This window comes from Oncorhynchus mykiss, chromosome 8, assembly GCF_057628025.1.
Source record: "Oncorhynchus mykiss isolate SJ-2025 chromosome 8, ASM5762802v1, whole genome shotgun sequence".
NCBI lineage: Eukaryota > Metazoa > Chordata > Actinopteri > Salmoniformes > Salmonidae > Oncorhynchus > Oncorhynchus mykiss.
In genome coordinates, this window is record NC_143029.1 from 10,346,339 (window position 1) to 10,373,033 (window position 26,695).

General features: G+C 44.5%; 1 protein-coding gene across 3 annotated transcripts in view; it reads right to left on the bottom strand.

Annotated features, from left to right (window-relative positions):
* kif26aa (kinesin family member 26Aa) overlaps window positions 1-26,695 on the bottom strand; it is a 168,869-nt gene that overhangs the window by 32,425 nt on the left and 109,749 nt on the right. For all 3 annotated transcript variants that reach the window (XM_090242540.1, XM_090242542.1, XM_090242543.1), the window contains 2 exons: window positions 14,046-14,241; window positions 1,957-2,166 (listed from right to left, as the gene is read on the bottom strand). In XM_090242540.1, the coding sequence (XP_090098666.1) occupies window positions 1,957-2,166; window positions 14,046-14,241 (406 nt within the window). The remainder of the gene's footprint in view (window positions 1-1,956; window positions 2,167-14,045; window positions 14,242-26,695) is intronic.

Below are 26,695 nucleotides of genomic sequence, written 5' to 3' on the forward strand. Positions count from 1 at the left end.
TACATTTATTTTGTTACATTCACTTACTACAATTGACCAAATTTGACCACCAATATATTTTATTGGGTTGGGACCTGCTGGCCTAGGTAATGCTGCCTCGCTTGGCAATCTCATGACTCTGCCTGTTTCCAGGATGCAGAGTAGACCTGCATTGCATAATATGGACATATAACGTTTAACGTTCTCAGCTCTCTCTCTCTGATCAGTCCCATTGCAGGCTCAGTTCTCTCTCTGATCAGTCCGATTGCAGGCTCAGTTCTCTCTCTGATCAGTCCGATTGCAGGCTCAGTTCTCTCTCTGATCAGTCCGATTGCAGGCTCAGTTCTCTCTCTGATCAGTCCCATAGCAGCCTCAGTTCTCTCTCTGATCAATCCCATAGCAGACAGGCAGAGCCACAAAGCCTCCATGATGAAGTGTTCAAACTCTGGCACTACGCCTCGTGTGTGTGTGTGTATGTGTGAGAGAGAAAGAGTGAGGAGATACAGTAGTGTGTGTGTTGCTGTGTGTGTGTGTGTGTGTGTGTGTGTGTGTGTGTGTGTGTGTGTGTGTGTGTGTGTGTGTGTGTGTGTATGTGTGTGTGTGTGTGCGGGTGTGTGTGTGTGCGCGTGCGTGCGTGCGTGTGCGTGCGTGCGTGTGTGTGTGTGTGTGTGCGTGCGTGTGCGTGTGAGTGTGTGTGTGTGTGTGCGTGTGCGTTTGTGTGTGTGTGTGTGTGTGCAGGTTGACTGGCAGTGTTCTAATAGGAGCTCGACAGTAGCTCTGAAGTCTTCTTCTTCAAAGCCGCCTCTCCTTTGAGCAGTAGGGTAGGGTCACCAATCATCAGGCTGACGTTGTCTGACAGGATACCCTCTAACCTGTAGCACAGCGCGTGTTGCAGCTAAAACTGGTGCAGGCAGAAAGGTTTGTTGTTTCTTTCTCCCCTGCACTCTGGGGCTGGTTTCTGGTTCAGGGCTATATCCTCACACAACCATCACCACCACCTACCCCCCACCACCATCATCATCACCACCACCATCATCACCACCACCCACCCACCACCACCACCATCATCACCACCACCATCATCACCACCACCACCACCACCACCCACCACCACCACCACCACCACCACCACCACCACCCCCACCCACCACCACCTACCCCCCACCACCATCATCATCACCACCACCATCATCACCACCATCATCACCACCACCACCATCACCACTACTACCACCATCACCATCACCACCACCACCACCATCACCTCCACCACCACGACCATCACCACCACCATCATCACCACCACCATCATCACCACCACCACCACCACCACCCACCACCACCACCACCACCCACCCACCACCACCACCTACCCCCCACCACCATCATCATCACCACCACCATCATCATCACCACCACCATCATCACCACCACCACCACCACCATCACCACTACTACCACCATCACCACCACCACCATCACCTCCACCACCACGACCATCACCACCACCACCACCCACCCACCACCATGCACTGTGCAATTAGATATGTATTTTGGAAAGCTTGGCTGGAATTCAAAGCACTTTGACTTTAAAGGGACCAACTGCTTAGCCTGTTCCCAACCCCCAAGTCCAAAAATAGGAGCGGTGGTCACTTTCCCACCCTCCTCCCCCTTGGACATCTCATCATATCAAGAACATCATACAACATACAATACAACGCAGGTTCTGGAGATCCACAGAGTGGGAACGCTTTTTTTCCCAGCCCAGCACTAACACACCTGTTTCAGCTAATCAACTAATCATCAGGCCCATCATTAGTTTAATCAGTGAGTTGAAATAGTTGAAATTGTGTTAATGCTGGGCAAGAACAAAAGCCTGCACAACCTGTAGGTCTCCAGGATGATGTATAAAGAACAGTGGCGAGAACAGATGTGAGGACAGGGGCAGCGGGTTTGGGGAGAGTGTCTGTGGCTTACTTGTGATGCATCCTGGGAGAAAACAGCATCGAAAGCAAACATCTTGGGGGCGGCTGCGGCGGCGCGCCTCTGGGCAGCACTGGAGTGGCAGTTAGCGGACGTTTCGCAGAGGGTGAGCTGCTTCTTGCGGGCGTCCACCTTTAGAAATGACCTGGACTCTGAGGTGTTGCTGGAGCCCTGGGCAGAGCAGATGCGCACCATCACTTTGACCTGCAGAGAGAAAACAACGTCCAACCCCCCCCCCCCAAAAAATGTCAATGTATAATGTTGAGTGTGTAATGAACCGTGTTTATATTGGTATACAGTAGCATGTCTAAGACAATGTTTTTTTTTTATATATTTTTTTTATTTCACCTTTATTTAACCAGGTAGGCTAGTTGAGAACAAGTTCTCATTTGCAACTGCGACCTGGCCAAGATAAAGCATAGCAGTGTGAACAGACAACACAGAGTTACACATGGAGTAAACAATTAACAAGTCAGTAACACAGTAGAAAAAAAGGGGAGTCTATATACATTGTGTGCAAAAGGCATGAGGAGGTAGGCGAATAATTACAATTTTGCAGATTAACAACACTGGAGTGATAAATGATCAGATGGTCATGTACAGGTAGAGATATTGGTGTGCAAAAGAGCAGAAAAGTAAATAAATAAAAACAGTATGGGGATGAGGTAGGTAAAAATGGGTGGGCTGTTTACCGATAGACTATGTACAGCTGCAGCGCTCGGTTAGCTGCTCAGATAGCAGATGTTTGAAGTTGGTGAGGGAGATAAAAGTATCCAACTTAAGCGATTTTTGCAATTCGTTCCAGTCACAGACAGCAGAGAACTGGAACGAATGGCGGCCAAATGAGGTGTTGGCTTTAGGGATGATCAGTGAGATACACCTGCTGGAGCGCGTGCTACGGATGGGTGTTGCCATCGTGACCAGTGAACTGAAATAAGGCGGAGCTTTACCTAGCATGGACTTGTAGATGACCTGGAGCCATTGGGTCTGGCGACGAATATGTAGCGATGGCCAGCCGACTAGAGCATACAAGTCGCAGTGGTGGGTGGTATAAGGTGCTTTAGTGACAAAACGGATGGCACTGTGATAAACTGCATCCAGTTTGCTGAGTAGAGTGTTGCACTCAGGGACATTAAAGTTAATCCTTTCCTAGTGACTTTTTTTTTTTTTTTTTTAAATCAAAAGCTCACATTGCAGAAAGGTCAAGTCAGCCTTGCTGACAGGTGTTTCTATATCAAGAGAAATTACTAGGTTAAGTGTAAAACTATATACACAACACACCTTTATTATCATGCTAATGATAATTCACCTGGATCTGCTAACACTAAAGCTAACTGCTAATGAGCATACCTCAATTACCATTAGCTTTGTGACACTACCTTGTGTACTTAGATAACTTAACCTGTCATGGTGTAGCATGAATGGAGACAACATCACTGAGCATCATTTTTACCTTCATTAACCTAGGCAAGTCAGTTAAGAACAAATTCTTATTTACAATGATGGCCTAGGAACAGTGGGTTAACTGCCTGTTCAGGTATAGATTTCTACCTTGTCAGCTTGGGGATTTGAACTTGCAACATTCCAGTTACTAGTCCAACACTCTAACCACTAGGCTACCCTGCCGCCCAGTTTGCTGAGACTTGGATGTGCGACTTGGCAGCATGGGGATATTCCGATTCCCGTACTCCCCACTCCTTCTCCCTCCTGCCTCATCCTCTGGCTCAGGAATATCCCACCAGTGACATGTGGGGATTCTCCAGACTGAAGAGGCTGTCCCTGACCTTAGCATGTCATTGACTTGGGTACTGTAGTATCAAACCAAAACAACAACACTTCATGAGGATTTGTTTTCTACGAGTCCAGCAAGTACTTAGCTCAGTCTTCCAGCTACGGTGTCAAAGCCCACAGCAGCTGGCTATACACTGACCAGGCTAGTGTAGCGTAGTGTAGGGTCAGCTCTGACAGCTCCCATTCTCCAAAGGGTTTTTATTGTGCCCATCAAATAGCAGCTGAATCTGCAGTTTATTCTGAAGGGGAGGTTAAGTTCAAAACCAATAACAATCTTGGGGCGGCAGCAGTTTTGAAAACGATGTGACCCTGACCAAGTCAAGCGAATCTTAACCTCTAACTCACTCCACCACTAGGAATGGATGGACCAAAGAAGACCAGAAGCCTTTTATCAATCTGGTCAATTCAAAAGAAAAACTCAACCGGAGGATTTTAAATTCTTTTCTTTTACAGTTCATGACGTGTAGTTCTTGACAGAACAGTTTAGTCCTGATCTGTTGGCTATAATATACCTGCAGTACCAAATCACAGTAAAACTAACAGTTCAAAGGATAACAAAATGAAAACAAATGAGAATACACTATCATTTAATTTGCTATAATGTCTGGTGATGTTCAATACCCAGCAGAACCTGTGGCAACAAATCTAAGTAAATGAAGTGATAAAAAAATGATGTATGCCGTCGGCTGCAGTTAAGCTGTTGCTGATTTTGGCTGCGCTCCACGTGCTTCGAGTTTGTTGACATTCTACCACCGTTATCATTAGCGACTCAGTCTAGTGACCTGGAAATGTGCCACCCCCAACAGCTGTATCACGAAATTCATCTTGTTCATAAAATATAGCATGTTCCAAATCGCTCCCAATATAGAAGTGCTGTGTCTATCCTGATTAAATCTCTCCATTTGGATTGCGTTCAACAATAGGCACACATTTACAGTTTCTGGATTAAAGTTCCTCTTTCGGTTTTGCCTTTTTCCATCATCCTAATCGATAAATCAAATTGATCAATTAACGTGTCACTCAGCGAGCAACACAATGCTCCCCCCTCATGAAATATGCATATCCGTACCTCAATTATGTGTCATAATTTGAACAAACCCCGAAGAATTGAAAACCACAAATTGAGATTAATACATTCAAATCAGTTCCTTTCATGGCGGCATTAAGCCTTACATGAGTTTTAACTCTGCATGTGTGAGTGAAGGTTTATTCTGATTGGCTGACTCAAGTAGCCAGTCTTCCATTACCACCGACAGTGCTACTCTTCCAGATAGATCAGTTATATACAGTAAGCTCCAAAAGTATTGGGACAGTGACATGTTTTTAGTTGTTTTGACTCTGTACTCCAGCACTTTGGATTTTAGGGGACCAAAAGCATAGGGGACCCATATTCATATCATAGCATGCACTGATTACATCATTGTTGGATGCATTTGCTGTTTGTTTTGGTTGTGTTTCAGATTATTTTGTGTCCAATAGAAAAGAATGGTAAATAATGTATTGTGTCATTTTGGAGTCACTTTTATTATAAATAAGAATATAATATGTTTCTAAACACTTCTACATTAATGTGGATGCTACCATGAATACAGATAATCCTGAAAGAATCATGAATTTTGATGAGTGAGAAAGTTACAGACGACAAATATACCCCCAAGACTTGCTAACCATTACAATAACAGGGGAGGTTAGCATTTTTTTGGGGGGGGGGTATGATCTGTCTCTCTGTCTCTCTCTCTCTCGCCCAAGGCGGGGGCAGCCCCATTTGACCCAGAAAAAACCCTGCTCTGTATGCTCCAGACAGCCGGCAGACAGAGGGAAAGGTTGAGGAGTTTTAATTTGATTTGAACGGAAGCCAGCATGGACACACACCGGTGGTTTTTCCCCTCTCATTTCAAATAGTGCTGAAAGGTTTGGCACCCCGATGGCGGGGGTAAGGAGAGAGAGAGAGAGAGATAGAGAGAGAGAGAGAGAGAGAGAGAGAGAGAGAGATAGAGATAAGGAGAGAGAGGGATAAGAAGAGAGAGGGATAAAGAGAGAGGGATAAAGAGAGAGATGAAGAGAGAGAGAGATGAAAAAAGAGAGAGAGATGAAGAGAGAGAGAGAGATGAAGCGAGAGAGAGAGTTGAAGAGAGCGCGCGAGAGAGAGAGAGACCGATTAAGAGAGAGGGAGATAAAGAGAGAGAGAGAGAGAGAGAGCGAGAGAGAGAGAGAGAGAGAGAGAGAGAGAGAGAGAGACAGAGAGAGAGAGAGAGGGAGAGAGAGACAGATAGAGAGGGAGAGAGAGACAGAGAGAGAGAGAGAGGTAGTGAGAGAGAGACAGAGAGAGAGAGAGAGAGAGAGAGAGAGAGAGAGAGAGAGGTAGCGAGAGAGAGACAGAGAGAGAGAGAGAGAGAGAGAGAGAGAGAGAGGGGTAGTGAGAGAGAGAAAGAGAGACAGAGAGAGAGAGAGAGAGAGGGAGAGAGAGAGAGGGGGGGGCAGAGAGAGAGAGAAAGAGAGAGAGAGAGAGAGAGAGAGAGAGGGGGGGGGCAGAGAGAGAGAGAAAGAGAGAGAGAGAGAGAGAGAGAGAGAGAGAGAGAGAGGGGGGGGGGGGGCAGAGAGAGAGAGAAAGAGAGAGAGAGAGGGGCAGAGAGAGAGAGAGAGAGTGAAACGTGTGTCCACATGTGGCTCAGTTGGTAGTGTGTGGTGCTTGCAACACCAGGTTTGTGGGTCCGATTCCCAGTATGAAAATGTATTACCTTAATGTAAGTTGCTCTGGATAAGAGTGTCTGCTAAATTACAAAAATGTAGAAAGAGCATACCATGTCATTATTGTCTACTATAGTCCCCAAACATTTCACCGAACAATGACGTACATGCAATTAAAGACGAGAGAACCAACACCACAACCTGCTAGAGCTTGAAAGAACGTGCCTCTCCAGCATGGTCCGATTGCTATCATTCACTCACTGTAAACAGATTTTTATAGCCTAACCACCAGGGCCCGCTTCCTGCAGTTTAACTACAAACAGCTTGAGCATTTACAACCGCAGCAAACAGATAGATTAAGAATTCAATCCCCTGACAATGAGGGTCTCTGTGTCTAGGACTGAATTACAATAGTCTTCCCTCACATGTAACGTAGTATCGAGCGAGAAGTTCGGCTTTCTATTTCCCACGAGCGTTGGGGTTGGGGTTAGGGAGCTCGTCAAAGGAGTATTGTGCTGAGGATTTCCGTGAGCGTGCATTGCAATGAGTCTAGTTTACGCTCCGCAACACAATGTTTAGCTATCAACTAGACATATTCAGCATTCCGACAACACATTTTCTTCATTCCTTCATTTGCATCCCAATGGGGGACCATTACATACTGTATTTCAGACAACAGGTCAGCTCGGACATTTAAGACTGGTTTCAAAGCTTCCCCAGTGATGTGTGGGTGCCCTCTTTTCAAAATGTAGACTTTGTTTATTGATAAGATGAAACACAATATTGAATTGGAATCCACTGTGCCAAATCATGTATGCCTCCATCTACAGACTGTTCCCCTTCCTCCCCTTGACCCTTCTTTCTTCCTCTTTCTGCTCTCTCATCTCTTAGCTCCACCCTCCCATATCACTTCACCCAATACCTACTTCCGGTCCTGACAGATCTCAATTCTCAAAGGCTGCGTTTACACAGGCTGCCTAATTCTGATATTTTGCTAAATTATTGGCTAAAGATCTGATCTGATTGGTGAATGAGTGGCAAATTATCATAATTGGGCTGCCAGTGTAAACACAGCCAAAGCCCTGCCTATTTATGCAGTAACAGTAGTAGCAGTGACAGTAACAATAACAGTAGTAACAGTAAGAGTAACAGTAGTAACAGTAGTAACTGTAGTAACAGTAGTAACAGTAGTAACAGTAGTAACAGTAGTAACAGTAGTAACAGTAGTAACAGTAGTAACAGTAGCAGTAACAATAGTACCAGTAGTACCAGTAGTAACAACAGTAACAGTAGTAACAGTAGCAGTAACAATAGTACCAGTAGCACCAGTAGTAACAACAGTAACAGTAGTAACAGTAGCAGTAACAGTAACAGTAGTAACAGTAGTAACAATAGTAACAGTAGCAGTAACAGTAGTAACAGTAGTAACAGTAGCAGTAACAGTAACAGTAGTAACAGTAGTAACAGTAGTAACAGCAGCAGTAACAGTAGTAACAGTAGTAACAGTAGCAGTAACAGTAGTAACTGTAGTAACAGTAGCAGTAGCAGTAACAGTAGTAACAGTAGTAACAATAGTAATAGTAATAGTATTAGCAGTAACAGTAACAGTGACAGTAGTAACAGTAACAGTAGTAACAGTATCAGTAACAGTAGTAACAGTAGCAGTAACAGTAGTAACAGTAGTAACAGTAGCAGTAACAGTAGTAACTGTAGTACCAGTAGCAGTAGCAGTAACAGTAGTAACAGTAGTAACAATAGTAACAGTAATAGTATTAGCAGTAACAGTAGCAGTGACAGTAGTAACAGTAACAGTAGTAACAGTAACAGTAACAGTAGTAACAGTAACGGTAATAGTAGTAACAGTAACAGTAACAGTAGTAGTAGTAACAGTAACAGTAGTAACAGTAACAGTAGTAACAGTAACAGTAACAGTAACAGTAGTAACAGTACCAGTAATAGTAGTAACAGTAATAGTAACAGTAGTAACAGTAACAGTAGCAGTAGTAACAGTAGCAGTAACAGTAGTAACAGTAGTAACAGCAGCAGTAACAGTAGTAACAGTAGTAACAGTAGCAGTGACAGTAACAGTAACAATACTAACAGTAATAGCAGTAACAGTAACAGTAATAGTAGTAACAGTACGAGTAATAGTAGTAACAGTAATAGTAACAGTAGTAACAGTAACAGTAACAGTAGTAACAGTAGCAGTAACAGTAGTAACAGTAGTAACAGCAGCAGTAACAGTAGTAACAGTAGTAACAGCAGCAGTAACAGTAGTAACAGTAGTAACAGTAGCAGTGACAGTAACAGTAACAATACTAACAGTAATAGCAGTAACAGTAACAGTAATAGCAGTAACAGTAATAGTAGTAACAGTAACAGTAATAGTAGTAACAGTAGTAACAGTAGCAGTAACAGTAGTAACAGTATCAGTAACAGTAGTTGCAGTGACAGTAGTAACAGTAACAGTAACAGTAGTAACAGTAGTAACAGTAACAGTAGTAGAACTAACAGTAGTAACAACAGTAACAGAAAATACTGTGTAAACAAATAATAATGGCACAGTGTGAAGTCTGAAACACTTTCCCCAGGAAGGAACCACACTTTTTGGCTGAGGGGCGAAGAACTGCAAAGCAGCAAAAAATACATCTGTATTCAAGAGTTACAGCCCGCCACAACGCTTTCCGAGCTCATTGGGCCTCATTAAATTATTTCCTCTGCTTCCTTGATGCGGAGCTCATTAACAATTTTGCAACTTTGTGCCCCAGATGTACGATTAGCGACTTCAAAAAGTTTACGCAGAACTCCTGACAGCAGCAGTCTTGAAGACGAGACGCCTAACAGAACTCAGAATGTGAGATGATAGGATCACAGAGGTATCGCGTTTCTGGCTCTTTTCATGTTAGCCCTCCTGCTGACTTACTGAACAGCGGTAATGAGGAGATACCGAAGAGACATCACCTCATCCCCCACAGTGAATAGTAAAGGAATAGGCTGTTATAGCCTTCCCATCTGCAACTGCCTGTACAGTCACATTAACTCGTCGTACTTTGTGTGGAGAATGATGAGACAAAGGGAAAACGTTTCAGTTTTGGGCCAAAACACCACCATGATTGAGAGAAACGTTCATATTAAAATTACAATCAGAGATTGAGAGTTATTTTCAAGAGTTGAAGACATACGTCAAATGGCCAATCATCTGGTGCCTGTACAGTAGCACAAACCAGTCATGTGGGGGATTGATGGGTCTACAAAAAATGATTAGGTTCCAGACCAAAACTCTGATTTAGAGAAACATCCAATCAGAGATTTCCAGTTATGTCAATACTTCCAAGACATAAATCGAATGGCCAACCAGCGTGACTGAAGCTAAAGGGGCGGGGGGCTGGCATTATGGGGGGGGGGGGGGTCATTCTGTGGCCATCCATGCCAGTTTCAAGCATCTTTTGGCACCACATCCATGGGCTCCCAGGGAGTGAGGAATCACTTGGCCTCCAGGAGCAGGGCCACTCAGGCAGCCCATTGGGCTCCATGGTGAATGAGGAGGTGCCAAATTGGCCCACAGACAGACAACCATGGTGCACTTCACCATGATGTCAGCATTCACAATGGAATCAAAGATACATGCCCATACCCAAGCAGCCAATGGGCATAAACTGTGCACCTTGGTCCGAATGAAGGTATTCCAGAAGCCTGCATTGTCCATATAGCGGGGAGCTGTTGTGAGGGGATATAAGGACATAAGCCAATACCTCTCATGCTCTAGTCCACCTGTCAGTCTACTGGCTGGCCTGTGAGACGAGGAGGGAGGGGCTGTATCAGGACCCGTGTCTAATCCACTTTAGGATAATCGCTTCACGCTGTGTAATCTCCCCTGAGCAGCACAGGCCTGGCGCTGGATTTGACAATGAACTCTGACGGCTACTCATTTGATCCGCAGCCAAGTCAGAGCTGAGCATTAACGAGACTAAACCCAATGCCTGCTTACACGAGGTGTGAGGGAGGAAGGAGATGTGTGTGTGGGGGGGGGGGGGTACCAAGGTCCCTAAACACATTACGTAATGTCTAGTCTCGTAAACAACCCTGGAAATATTTTTTTTACAGTGAAGCCCAGAAGTACTAGTTGTTTACGGGCTAACTTCAGGTTATAAATTGCTATGAGCTGCCTCTGCTTGGAATCCATGAAGCGGAGCGCCTAACTACGCTGAAACAAATGTCGACTCGAAACTTGTAAAAATGGAAAAACACAGCTCTTCATCTTGTATCTGACAGTGTGAAAGCGTATCAACGACTAGAAGAGGAGGTGAGAGAGGAGGTGAGATGCGGAAAAAGAGCAGCTTGCGCTGTCTACATAGATGAAAATTCATGGCTTCCAATGAGCATGACTTTATACACTCCCTGTCAGATAGAGTAGCAGACCAAAACACCTACACTTACTCATCCAGACTCGTTGTAATCCAGCAGAAAATGTTGTTTCTGCAAACTCAAAGATTAGCAGACATTATTCTGTTAGATTGGTTGCTGAATCTGAGTACAGTACGTGTGTTTGAGGGTATCTGAGAGTGATTTTGTGTTTTGCATTAGATCAACACACCATTGTCTTAGTCAATCAGGACAATGAGCCTTTAGTCAATAGTAGAAAGGTGAGTTGATTTAGCTTCACAAAAATGCAGTTGATTTGCAAAAGGAATCTCCCCTAAACAAAATGTTCCCACCTTGTTCCTAGGCCTCTCATCACACTGATTCACACAGATACCCATGCCCTCAAAACACAAACTTTTTCAAACACTTTGTTCTCACAAACCGACCCCCATTTTGTGAGCGGAATGTTCTCCACACAGATTATCACCTCCGAATGTCGTTGACCACTCTCCTCACTCTCCAAATCATACTCACAATTTTTACCCACTGATACAGCCTGTCACTCACTCGATGAGAGGAATGCTCTCATCTCATATGGACTGGGATTCATAAAATGCCAACGGCCTGGGAATCGGCGAGACGGGTCTCGCACACAAGCCCACAGCGGAGATGTTATCTTGACCTTTTACTTTAGACCAGCGTAACACCAGCATAACAAATAGGCTTCAGCAAAGTGTCCTTTGTATAAACCACGCCCACCCACGTCCAAATGACATCCCAAAAGGGCTCTTCTGAGAAAACAATGAAACTCACTACGAATTATAACATTAGGAGTCAAAACTACAGTTGAAGTCGGAAGTTTACGTAAACTTAGGTTGGAGTCATTAAAACTCGTTTTTCAACCACTCCACACATTTCTTGTTAACAAACTATAGTTTTGGCAAGTCGGCTAGGACATCTACTTTGTGCATGACACAAGTTGTTTTTCCAACAATTGTTTACAGACAGATTATTTCACATATAATTCACTGTTTCACAATTCCAGTCGTTCAGAAGTTCACATACACTAAGTTGACTGTGCCTTTAAACAGCTTGGAAAATTCCAGAAAATTATGTCATGGATTTAGAAACTTCTGATAGGCTAATTGACATAATTTGAGTCAATTGGAGGTGTACCTGTGGATGTATTTCAAGGCCTACCTTCAAACTCAGTGCCTCTTTGATTGACATCACGGGAAAATCAAAAGAAATCAGCCAAGCCCCCAGAAAAAAGTAGACTTCCACAAGTCTGGTTCATCCTTGGGAGCAATTTCCAAATGCTTGAAGGTACCACGTTCATCTGTACAAACAATAGCACGCAAGTATAAACACCATGGGACCATGCAGCTGTCATACAGCTCAGGAAGGAGACGCGTTCTGTCTCTTAGAGATGCATACTTTGGTGCGAAATGTGCAAATCAATCCCGGAACAACAGCAAAGGACCTTGTGAAGATGCTGGAGGAAACAGGTACAAAAGTATCTATATCCACAGTAAAACGAGTCCTATATCGACATAACCTGAAAAGCCGCTCAGCAAGGAAGAAGCCACTGCTCCAAAACCGCTACAAAAAAGCCAGACTACAGTTTGCAACTGCACATGGGGACAAAGATCGTACTTTTTGGAGAAATGTCCTCTGGTCTGATGAAACAAAAAGAGAACTGTTTGGCCATAATGACCATCATTATGTTTGGAGGAAAAAGGGGGAGGCTTGCAAGCCGAAGAACACCATCCAAACCGTGAAGCACGGGGTGGCAGCATCATGTTGTGGGGTGCTTTGCTGCAGGAGGGACTGGTGCACTTCACAAAATAGATGGCATCATGAGGTAGGAAAATTATGTGGATATATTGAAACAAGATATCAAGACATCAGTCAGAAAGTTACGCTTGGTTAAATGGGTCTTCCAAATGGACAATGACGCCAAGAATACTTCCAAGGTTGTGGCAAAATGGCTTAAGGACAACAAAGTCAAGGTGTTGGAATAGCCATCATAAAGCCCTGACCTCAATCTTATAGAAAAATTGTGGGCAGAACTGAAAAAGTGTGTGCGCGCAAGGAGGCCTACAAACCTGACTCAGTTACACCAGCTCTATCAGGAGGAATGGGCCAAAATTCACCCAACTTATTGTGGGAAGCTTGTGGAAGGCTACCCAAAATGTTTGACCCAAGTTAAACAATTTAAAGGCAATGTGTGTTTGTAAAATTCTGACCCACTGGGAATATGATAAAATAAATAAAAGCTGAAATAAATCACTCTCTCTACTATTATTCTGACATTTCACATTCTTCAAATAAAGTGGTGATCGTAACTGACATAAAACAGTTTTTAATGGGATTAAGTGTCAGGAATTGTGAAAAACTGAGTGTGAATGTATTATATCCGTCCTGTTTGGCCCTGTCCGGGGGTGTCATCGGATGGGGCCACAGTGTCTCCTGACCCCTCCTGTCTCAGCCTCCAGTATTTATGCTGCAGTAGTTTATGTGTCGGGGGGCTAGGGTCAGTTTGTTATATCTGGAGTACTTCTCCTGTCCTTTCCGGTGTCCTGTGTGAATGTAAGTATGCTCTCTCTAATTCTCTCTTTCTTTCTCTCTCTCGGAGGACCTGAGTCCTCGGACCATGCCTCAGGACTACCTGACATGATGACTCCCTGCTGTCCCCAGTACACCTGGCCGTGCTGCTGCTCCAGTTTCAACTGTTCTGCCTGTGATTATTATTATTTGACCATGCTGGTCATTTATGAACATTTGAACATCTTGGCCATGTTGTGTTATAATCTCCACCCGGCACAGCCAGAAGAGGACTGGCCACCCCACATAGCCTGGTTCCTCTTTAGGTTTCTTCCTAGGTTTTGGCCTTTCTAGGGAGTTTTCCATAGCCACCGTGCTTCTACACCTGCATTGCTTGCTGTTTGGGGTTTTAGGCTGGGTTTCTGTACAGCACTTTGAGATATCAGCTGACATACGAAGGGCTATATAAATCAATTTGATTTGATTTGATTTGGCTAAGGTGTATGTAAACTTCCAACTTCAACTGTATGTTACACCAATGACATGGTACTATGACCAGACCATTCTGTTACTCTACACTACCTGATACCTGACGATACCATGCCACTGACTCCACATGGTAACAATTTTACCATCAAGCAAAAAAGATACCAAAGTCGAAATGAAAGAAAGTCCACAATCCCAAACGGTCCTACCTTTCCCATCCCCGGGGTGTCCTTGACCTTTGAACCGGCCCGGAGGAGGCATGGCGGCACGGCAGGTGGGGACAGCTGCAGGGCACCGCTGAAGCCACCTGTGTAGACCAGGGGCTCGGCAGGTTCGGGTGGAGACTGGAGCTGAGGTTGCTGGGGCTTCTTCCGCTTGGACGAGAGGCTGAGCTTCTGGGCGGCCCTGTGGAGAGGGAAAGACGAGTTATGATAAAGAGTGTGGGGCAGTCCAGCGGTTCTCAGAAATCTTCATGCCAGTGTTCACCTTACTTGAGGATGATTTAACACTTGAAATGAACAAGTAGGTTCCCTTGATATGCATACACCCTTGAGGCCTTTTTTAGATAGCGGCCATGTTGAAAGGAGCATATTCATGGACCATCACTTTTTAGTATATACCCTATAAACTAGGCTGGAAAACACTTCAAAAGGTTGCTCCATACATCCCACATCAAAAAGCAAACTCCTAATATCTCAAAGGCTTCAGAGCCCGATATCGGAGAGCAGTATTGACTTAATAATTCCACAGCTAGGTCGTGTCCTCAAGACTTTTATAAAAACATTATCAAGAGTGAACAGACACATTTTGGACAGTATTGATCGGCTGTCTGGAATCCAAGGTCATTATGCTGTCATCATGCCTGCAACTAAGTACGACTGGTGTTCTCAGTCTGCATAAGTAAAGGATCACACACAAACACACACTCGGTTGGAGACGCACCTATTGGCAGACACAAACATACACACTCACACACACACACACACACTCATGCCAGAGGGGGGTCAGAGTACGTCCTCGTCTCCTTTCAGCTGTCACTGTTGCACATTGAACACTTTGCCCTGGCCTGCCTTCAAACAGCCGCGCTACTTTCCCCCTGTCAACAAGACAGCTGCTTCATGTCAGCCCTCTTCAGACAGATGATTAAGGTCAGCAGTGAGGGGGAGTGGAAGTCCAAATTCAATGGTGTTTAATACAGTCCAGGGTTTGGAACAGTGTGTTATGCTGTTAGAGAAGTCCAGGGATTGGAACAGTGTGTTATGATGTTAGAGAAAGTCCAGGGATTGGAACAGTGTGTTATGTATGCTGTTAGAGAAATCCAGGGATTGGAACAGTGTGTTATGCTGTTAGAGAAGTCAAGGGATTGGAACAGTGTGTTATGTATGCTGTTAGAGAAAGTCCAGGGTTTGGAACAGTGTGTTATGCCGTTAGAGAAAGTCCAGGGATTGGAACAGTGTGTTATGCTCTTAGAGAAAGTCCAGGGATTGGAACAGTGTGTTATGTATGCTATTAGAGAAAGTCCAGGGATTGGAACAGTGTGTTATGTATGCTGTTAGAGAAGTCCAGGGATTGGAACAGTGTGTTATGCTGTTAGAGAAAGGCCAGGGATTGGAACAGTGTGTTATGCTGTTAGAGAAGTCCAGGGATTGGAACAGTGTGTTATGCTGTTAGAGAAAGTCCAGGGATTGGAACAGTGTGTTATGTATGCTGTTAGAGAAAGTCCAGGGATTGGAACAGTGTGTTATGCTGTTAGAGAAAGTCCAGGGATTGGAACAGTGTGTTATGTATGCTGTTAGAGAAGTCCAGGGATTGGAACTGTGTGTTATGTATTCTGTTAGAGAAGTCCAGGGATTGGAACAGTCTGTTATGCTGTTAGAGAAAGTCCAGGGATTGGAACAGTGTGTTATGCTGTTAGAGAAAGTCCAGGGATTGGAACAGTGTGTTATGCTGTTAGAGAAAGTCCAGGGATTGGAACAGTGTGTTATGCTGTTAGAGAAAGTCCAGGGATTGGAACAGTGTGTTATGATGTTAGAGAAAGTCCAGGGATTGGAACAGTGTGTTATGATGTTAGAGAAAGTCCAAGGATTGGAACAGTGTGTTATGATGTTAGAGAAAGTCCAGGGATTGGAACAGTGTGTTATGTATGCTGTTAGAGAAAGTCCAGGGATTGGAACAGTGTGTTATGTATGCTGTTAGAGAAGTCCAGGGTTTGGAACAGTGTGATATGATGTTAGAGAAAGTCCAGGGATTGGAACAGTGTGTTATGCCGTTAGAGAAAGTCCAGGGATTGGAACAGTGTGTTATGCTGTTAGAGAAAGTCCAGGGATTGGAACAGTGTGTTATGTATGCTGTTAGAGAAGTCCAGGGTTTGGAACAGTGTGTTATGATGTTAGAGAAAGTCCAGGGATTGGAACAGTGTGTTATGATGTTAGAGAAAGTCCTGGGATTGGAACAGTGTGTTATGCTGTTAGAGAAAGTCCAGGGATTGGAACAGTGTGTTATGCTGTTAGAGAAGTCCGGGGATTGGAACAGTGTGTTATGATGTTAGAGAAAGTCCAGGGATTGGAACAGTGTGTTATGCTGTTAGAGAAGTCCAGGGATTGGAACAGTGTGTTATGCTGTTAGAGAAGTCCAGGGATTGGAACAGTGTGTTATGCTGTTAGAGAAGTCCAGGGATTGGAACAGTGTGTTATGCTGTTAGAGAAGTCTGGGGATTGGAACAGTGTGTTATGTATGCTGTTAGAGAAAGTCCAGGGATTGGAACAGTGTGTTATGCTGTTAGAGAAAGTCCAGGGATTGGAACAGTGTGTTATGATGTTAGAGAAAGTCCAGGGATTGGAACAGTGTGTTATGCTGTCAGATAAAGTCCAGGGATTGGAACAGTGTGTTATGCTGTTAGAGAAGTCTGGGGATTGGAACAGTGTGTTATGTATGCTGTTAGAGAACGTCCAGGGATTGGAACAGTGTATTATGCTGTTAGAGAAGTCCAGGGATTGGAACAGTGTGTTATGCTGTTAGAGAAATCCAGGGATTGGAACAGTGTGTTATGCTGTTAGAGAAGTCCAGGGATTGGAACAGTGTGTTATGTATGCTGTTAGAGAAAGTCCAGGGTTTGGAACAGTGTGTTATGCCGTTAGAGAAAGTCCAGGGATTGGAACAGTGTGTTATGCTCTTAGAGAAAGTCCAGGGATTGGAACAGTGTGTTTTGTATGCTGTTAGAGAAGTCCAGGGATTGGAACAGTGTGTTATGCTGTTAGAGAAAGTCCAAGGATTGGAACATTGTGTTATGATGTTAGAGAAAGTCCAGGGATTGGAACAGTGTGTTATGTATGCTGTTAGAGAAAGTCCAGGGATTGGAACAGTGTGTTATGTATGCTGTTAGAGAAGTCCAGGGTTTGGAACAGTGTGATATGATGTTAGAGAAAGTCCAGGGATTGGAACAGTGTGTTATGCTGTTAGAGAAAGTCCAGGGATTGGAACAGTGTGTTATGTATGCTGTTAGAGAAGTCCAGGGTTTAGAACAGTGTGTTATGATGTTAGAGAAAGTCCAGGGATTGGAACAGTGTGTTATGCTGTTAGAGAAAGTCCTGGGATTGGAACAGTGTGTTATGCTGTTAGAGAAAGTCCAGGGATTGGAACAGTGTGTTATGCTGTTAGAGAAGTCCGGGGATTGGAACAGTGTGTTATGATGTTAGAGAAGTCCAGGGATTGGAACAGTGTGTTATGCTGTTAGAGAAGTCCAGGGATTGGAACAGTGTGTTATGCTGTTAGAGAAGTCCAGGGATTGGAACAGTGTGTTATGCTGTTAGAGAAGTCTGGGGATTGGAACAGTGTGTTATGTATGCTGTTAGAGAAAGTCCAGGGATTGGAACAGTGTGTTATGCTGTTAGAGAAAGTCCAGGGATTGGAACAGTGTGTTATGTATGCTGTTAGAGAACGTCCAGGGATTGGAACAGTGTATTATGCTGTTAGAGAAAGTCCAGGGATTGGAACAGTGTGTTATGATGTTAGAGAAAGTCCAGGGATTGGAACAGTGTGTTATGCTGTCAGATAAAGTCCAGGGATTGGAACAGTGTGTTATGCTGTTAGAGAAGTCTGGGGATTGGAACAGTGTGTTATGTATGCTGTTAGAGAACGTCCAGGGATTGGAACAGTGTATTATGCTGTTAGAGAAGTCCAGGGATTGGAACAGTGTGTTATGCTGTTAGAGAAATCCAGGGATTGGAACAGTGTGTTATGCTGTTAGAGAAGTCCAGGGATTGGAACAGTGTGTTATGTATGCTGTTAGAGAAAGTCCAGGGTTTGGAACAGTGTGTTATGCCGTTAGAGAAAGTCCAGGGATTGGAACAGTGTTTTATGCTCTTAGAGAAAGTCCAGGGATTGGAACAGTGTGTTTTGTATGCTGTTAGAGAAGTCCAGGGATTGGAACAGTGTGTTATGCTGTTAGAGAAAGTCCAGGGATTGGAACAGTGTGTTATGCTGTTAGAGAAAGTCCAGGGATTGGAACAGTGTGTTATGTATGCTGTTAGAGAAAGTCCAGGGATTGGAACAGTGTGTTATGTATGCTTTTAGAGAAAGTCCAGGGATTGGAACAGTGTGTTGTGTATGCTGTTAGAGAAGTCCGGGGATTGGAACAGTGTGTTATGCTGTTAGAGAAAGTCCAGGGATTGGAACAGTGTGTTATGCTGTTAGAGAAAGTCCAGGGATTGGAACAGTGTGTTATGCTGTTAGAGAAAGTCCAGGGATTGGAACAGTGTGTTATGTATGCTGTTAGAGAAAGTCCAGGGATTGGAACAGTGTGTTATGTATGCTGTTAGAGAAGTCCGGGGATTGGAACAGTGTGTTATGCTGTTAGAGAAAGTCCAGGGATTGGAACAGTGTGTTATGCTGTTAGAGAAAGTCCAGGGATTGGAACAGTGTGTTATGATGTTAGAGAAAGTCCAGGGATTGGAACAGTGTGTTATGCTGTTAGAGAAAGTCCAGGGATTGGAACAGTGTGTTATGTATGCTGTTAGAGAAGTCCGGGGATTGGAACAGTGTGTTATGATGTTAGAGAAAGTCCAGGGATTGGAACAGTGTGTTATGCTGTTAGAGAAAGTCCAGGGATTGGAACAGTGTGTTATGATGTTAGAGAAAGTCCAGGGATTGGAACTGTGTGTTATGCTGTTAGAGAAAGTCCAGGGATTGGAACTGTGTGTTATGATGTTAGAGAAAGTCCAGGGATTGGAACAGTGTGTTATGTATGCTGTTAGAGAAGTCCAGGGATTGGAACAGTGTGTTATGATGTTAGAGAAAGTCCAGGGATTGGAACTGTGTGTTATGCTGGTAGAGAAAGTCCAGGGATTGGAACAGTGTGTTATGCTGTTAGAGAAGTCCAGGGATTGGAACAGTGTGTTATGCTGTTAGAGAAAGTGGAAAATAATAGGTCTGGAGATACATGAAGACATATCGCTAGGCTCCACCGTTGACAGTTAAGCCATGAATGAAAGATAGAAGATCCAGGTTGCGTACAGACCACATCCATCAACTTAACCCACACTTTATTCGTCTGGGTCAACCCACGGGGGGGTTCAGTTCTAGCTGTTCGCCAGCAGGGGCACTGTGAGAGTGAGCTCTGGAGTGAGATCGAGAGCGAGAGAGAGAGAGAGAGAGAGAGAGAGAGAGAGCGAACGAGAGGGTTTTGGAATGCCCTTTTGAGTTTTACATAATGCATGTCATGCCAATAAAGCACCTTGAATTGAGAGAAAGAGAGAGAGTGGGTTAGTCTGTGTCTGTCCCGGCAGGGGGTCAATGTAGAAACTTCGCTCTCAGCGCATCTGTACTCTTACTCCTCACTTCCCTCCTGTCCCTCTTTCTCTCTGTCCCTTACTTTCCTCTTTCCTTTCCATTCGTCTCTTTCAGACACTTCACGAGAACATAATCAGGGAACACCGTGTAATCACACCCTCCATGAAGGACACAGCACGAAGCTCCCCTGGGAATCGCCTCTATGTGTGCTGTGCTGTGTTTGTGTGTGTGTGTGTGGGTGTGTATGTGTGTGTGGTGTGCGTGTATGTGTGTGTGGTGTGTGTGTTTGTGTCTGTGGTGTGTGTGTATGTGTGTGTGGTGTGCAAGTGTAAGTGCATATTTATGTGTGTGTGTGTGTGTGTGTGTGTGTGTGTGTGTGTTAGGGCGTTTGTGCTTGAAGTACAATGTGGATAACACACAGACAAAAAAGGGAATGAGTTGTGTGAGTAAGAAAGTGCGTGTCTGAGGTGTCTTTGCATGTGAGGGTATGTATTTTACGTGTGTTTGCATGTGTGTGTGTCTGCGGGACTGAAAGCTCAGGTCCCACTAGGAGAGAATAGATTGTGTGTGTGTGTGTGTGTGTGTGTGTGTGTGTGTGTGTGTGTGTGTGTGTGTGTGTGTGTGTGTGTGTGTGTGTGTGTGTGTGTGTGTGTGTGTGTGTGTGTGTGTGTGTGTGTCAGACAGAAAGGATGGAGACAGTGCAGTGCTGGCAACAGAACTCATCGGCGCCAAACTGATCCTGAGGGACAGGGCTGCAGCTGAAACAGTCTGCCTCACAAATGGCACCCTATTCCCCATGTAGTGTATTACTTTTGCACCCTCCCTCCCTCTCTCCCTCCCATAGGGCTCTGGTCAAAAGGAGTACACTTTATAGGGAATAGGGAGCCATTGAGGACATTGAAAATGAAGAGGACCAAATGCACAGTGAAAGCCTTATTATGCAGTCTATGTGTATGTTAAGGCAAAGTAAATGTTAGTTTTTTAATAAAGCCAACAGAGGACTCTGAAGTGAACATAACGCTGTATCTGGGGAGAAAGACGCTGACATTTACATGTACATCTACAGTTCATTATATTGGCAGTGTTTGTTTAGGGGGGAGAGAGGAGAGGAGGGAGAGAGAGAGGCAGGAGAGAGAGAGGCAGGAGAGAGAGGAGCAGGAGAGAGAGAGAGAGAGAGAGAGAGATAAAGGAGCAGGAGAGAGAGAGAGAGGGAGAGAGAGGAAGAGAGGAGAGGGAGAGAGGAGCAGGAGAGAGAGAGACAGAGGGAGAGGAGAGAGGAGCAGGAGAGAGGAGAGGGGAGAGAAGAGCAGGAGAGAGGAGAGGGGAGAGAAGAGCAGGAGAGAGAGACAGAGAGAGAGGAGAGGGGAGCAGGAGAGAGGAGAGGGGAGAGAAGAGGAGCAGGAGAGAGAGAGACAGGGAGAGAGGAGAGAGAGAGACAGGGAGAGAGGAGAGGGGAGAGAAGAGCAGGAGAGAGGAGAGGGGAGAGAAGAGCAGGAGAGAGAGAGACAGAGAGAGAGGAGAGAGGAGCAGGAGAGAGGAGAGGGGAGAGAAGAGCAGGAGAGAGGAGAGGGGAGAGAAGAGCAGGAGAGAGAGAGACAGAGAGAGAGGAGAGGGGAGCAGGAGAGAGGAGAGGGGAGAGAAGAGCAGGAGAGAGAGAGACAGGGAGAGAGGAGAGGGGAGCAGGAGAGAGGAGAGGGGAGAGAAGAGCAGGAGAGAGAGAGACAGGGAGAGAGGAGAGGGGAGCAGGAGAGAGGAGAGGGGAGAGAAGAGCAGGAGAGAGAGAGACAGGGAGAGAGGAGAGGGGAGAGCGAACAAGGACATATAAGAGGGAGGGGGGCAGGAGAGGGAGAGCGAGAGAGAGGAAAATGAGGAGGAATAAGGGGTGGTATCCACAGCATCCACCTTTGAAGACAAAGCCTTTACCTCAATCACCTTGACTGTCTGTGAAAGCCCCATCCCCTCACTATCCCCCCTACATCTACCCCATTTCCCCCTGGGCCCACTCACACAAAGCGCTCCACTCTCCACAACCACAACACTGGGAAGAGACCCACCCACACTATATTACCAACAAGAGACTCACCCACACTAAATTACCAAGAAGAGACCAACCCATACCATACTACCACGAGACCCACCCACACTATATTAAAAAGAAGAGACCCACTCAGACTATACTACCAAGAGACTCACCCACACTATACTACCAAGAAGAGACTCACCCACACTAAATTACCAAGAAGAGACCAACCCATACCATACTACCAAGAGACCCACCCACACTATATTAACAAGGAGACCCACCCACACTATACTACCAAGAGACCCACCCACACTATAGTAACAAGAAAAGACCCTACCCATATTATACTACCAAGAGAGTCACCCACACTATACTACCAAGAAGAGACTCACCCACACTATACTACCAAGAAGAGACTCACCCACACCATACTACCAAGAAGAGACCCGCCCACACTATACTACCAAGAAGGGACCCACTCACACTATACTACCAAGATACCCACCCACACTATACTACCAAGAGACCTACCCACATTAAATTACCAAAATGAGACCCACCAACACTATACTACCACCAAGAAGAGACCATTCCACCATATACTACCAAAAAAACACCCACCACACTATCAGAACAGGAAGGGACCCATCCACACTATACTACCAACAACAGACCAACCATACTATAAGCCCAAAAAGGAACCCACCCACACTATACTATACTAACAACTAGAGACCCACCACACTATAAGACTAAGAGACCCACCACACTATACTACAAAGACACCCATCCACACTATACTACAAAGATACCCACCCACACTATACCACCAAGAAGAGACCCACCCACACTATGAAACCCAGAAGAGACCCAACACACTATATTACCAACAAGAGACCACCACGCTATACTATCAACAAGAGACCCACCACACTATACTACCAACAAGAGACCCACCACACTATATTACCAAAAGACCCACCCACACCATACTACCAAGAGACCCACCAACACTATACCAACAAGAGACTCACCACACTATACTACCAACAAGAGACCTACTCACACTACACTACAAAGAAGAGACCCACCACACTATATTACCAAGAGACCCACCACACAATATTACCAAGAAGAGACCCACCACACTATATTACAAAGAAGAGACCCACCACACTATACCACCAAAGAGACTCACCACACTATATTACCAAGAAGAGACCCACCACACTATACCACCAAAGAGACCCACCACACTATACCACCAAAGAGGCCCACCACACTATATTACCAAGAAGAGACCCACCCACACTATATTACAAAGAAGAGACCCACCACACTATACTACCAAGAAGAGACCCACCCACACTATATTACCAAGAGACCCACCACACTATATTACCAAGAAGAGACCCATCACACTATACCACCAAAGAGACCCACCACACTATATTACCAAGATGAGACCCACCACACTATATTACCAAGAGACCCACCCACACTATACTACCAGGGGCCTACTCAAAAGGGTTCAAATGTTACAGAATTTTCAGATGTAACTAACTATATTATGTGGAATTGACATGCTTCATTAACACCTTATTTGAAAACTCCTTATTAATATTAATTATCTTGAATCCAATTTGTTCATAAAGGTGTTATGACTGGTTTCATAAAGGTGTTATGGCTGGTTTCCTAAAGGTGTTATGGCTGGTTTCATAAAGGTGTTTCATAAAGGTGTTATGGCTGGTTTCCTAAAGGTGTTATGGCTGGTTTCATAAAGGTGTTATGGCTGGTTTCATAAAGGTGTTATGGCTGGTTTCATAAAGGTGTTATGACTGGTTTCCTAAAGGTGTTATGGCTGGTTTCATAAAGGTGTTATGACTGGTTTCATAAAGGTGTTATGGCTGGTTTCCTAAAGGTGTTATGACTGGTTTCCTAAAGGTGTTATGGCTGTTTTCATAAAGGTGTTATGGCTGGTTTCCTAAAGGTGTTATGGCTGGTTTCATAAAGGTGTTATGACTGGTTTCATAAAGGTGTTATGGCTGGTTTCATAAAGGTGTTATGGCTGGTTTCATAAAGGTGTTATGACTGGTTTCATAAAGGTGTTATGGCTGGTTTCATAAAGGTGTTATGGCTGGTTTCATAAAGGTGTTATGGCTGGTTTCATAAAGGTGTTATGGCTGGTTTCATAAAGGTGTTATGACTGGTTTCCTAAAGGTGTTATGACTGCAGTTCCACCAACACTATACTACCAAGAGACCCACCCACACTAAATTACCAAAAAGATATCCACCCACACACCATACCTCCAAGATGAGACCCACCCACACTATATTACCAAGACGAGACCCAACACATAATGAAACCAGGAAGTGATCCACCCACACTATAAAATCAAGAAGAGACACACCACTGTAAAACCAAGAAGAGATCCACCCACACTATACTACCAACAAGAGACCCACCACACTATAAAACCAACAAGAGACCCACCACACTATATTACCAACAAGAGACCCACCCACACTATATATCCAAGAAGAAACCAACCACACTATACAACCAAGAAGAGACCCACAACACTATATTATGAATAAGAGACTCACCACACTATATGACCAAGAGATCTACCCACACCATATTACAAAGAAGAGACCCACCACACTATATTACCAAGAAGAGACCTATCCATACTACCAAGAAGAGACCAACCACACTATATTACCAAGAGACCCACCCACACTAAATTACCAAGAAGAGACCCACCACACCATATTACCAAGAAGAGATCCACCACACTATATTACCAAGAGACCCACCCACACTAAATTACCAAGAGACCTACCACACTATATTACCAAGAGACTCACCCACACTGAATCACCAAGAAGAGACTCGTCCACACTATATTACCAAGTGACCCACCCACACTAAATCACCAAGAAGAGATCCACCCACACTATACTACCAACAAGAGACCCACCACACTATAAAACCAACAAGAGACCCACCACACTATATTACCAACAAGAGACCCACCCACACTATATATCCAAGAAGAAACCAACCACACTATAAAACCAAGAAGAGACCCACAACACTATATTATGAATAAGAGACTCACCACACTATATGACCAAGAGATCTACCCACACCATATTACAAAGAAGAGACCCACCACACTATATTACCAAGAAGAGACCTATCCATACTACCAAGAAGAGACCAACCACACTATATTACCAAGAGACCCACCCACACTAAATTACCAAGAAGAGACCCACCACACCATATTACCAAGAAGAGATCCACCACACTATATTACCAAGAGACCCACCCACACTAAATTACCAAGAGACCTACCACACTATATTACCAAGAGACTCACCCACACTGAATCACCAAGAAGAGACTCGTCCACACTATATTACCAAGTGACCCACCCACACTAAATCACCAAGAAGAGACCCATCACACTATATTACCAAGAAGAGACCCACCACACTATTTTACCAAGAAGAGACCCACCAGACTATACTACCAAGAGACCCACCCACACTATACCACTAAGAAGAGACCCACCACACTAAATTACCAAGAAGAGACCCAACACACTATATTACCAAGATGAGACCCACCACACTATACTACCAAGAGACCCGCCCACACTAAATTACCAAGAAGAGACCCATCACACCATATTACCAAGAAGAGATCCACCACACTATATTACCAAGAGACCCACCCACACTAAATTACCAAGAGACCTACCACACTATATTACCAAGAGACTCACCCACACTGATTCACCAAGAAGAGACTCGTCCACACTATATTACCAAGTGACCCACCCACACTAAATCACCAAGAAGAGACCCATCACACTATATTACCAAGAAGAGACCCACCACACTATTTTACCAAGAAGAGACCCACCACACTATACTACCAAGAGACCCACCCACACTATACCACTAAGAAGAGACACACCACACTAAATTACCAAGAAGAGACCCAACACACTATATTACCAAGATGAGACCCACCACACTATACTACCAAGAGACCCGCCCACACTAAATTACCAAGAAGAGACCCATCACACCATATTACCAAGAAGAGACACACCACATCATATTACCAAGAAGAGACCAACCCACACTATACTACCAACAACAGACCCACCACACTATAAAACCAAGAAGAGACCCACCACACTATAAAACCAAGAAGAGACCCACCACACTATAAAACCAAGAAGGGACCCACCCACACCATATTACCAAGAAGAGACCCACCAACACTATATTACCAAGTAGAGACCCACCCACACTATAAAACCAAGAAGAGAACCACCACACCATATTAACAAGAAGAGACCCACCCACACTATACTACCAAGAAGAGACCCAACATACTATATTGCCAAAAAGAGACCCACCCACACTATAAAACAAAGAAGAGACCCACCACACTATAAAACCAAGAAGAGACCCACCACACTATATTACCAAGAGACCCACCACACTATACTACCAAGAGACGCACCACACTATAAAACCAAGAAGAGACCCACCACACTATATTACCAAGAGACCCACCACACTATAAAACCAAGAAGAGACCCACCACACTATATTACCAAGAGACCCACCACACTATAAAACCAAGAAGAGACCCACCACACTATATTACCAAGAGACCCACCACACTATATAACCAAGAAGAGACCCACCACACTATATTACCAAGAAGAGACCCACCACACTATATTACCAAGAAGATACCCACCACACTATATTACAAAGAGACCCACCACACTATACCACCAAAGAGACCCACCACACAATATTACCAAGAAGAGACCCACCACACTATATTACAAAGAAGAGACCCACCACACTATACCACCAAAGAGACCCACCCACACTATATTACCAAGAAGAGACCCACCACACTATACCACCAAAGAGACCCACCACACAATATTACCAAGAAGAGACCCACCAAACTATATTACAAAGAAGAGACTCACCACACTATACC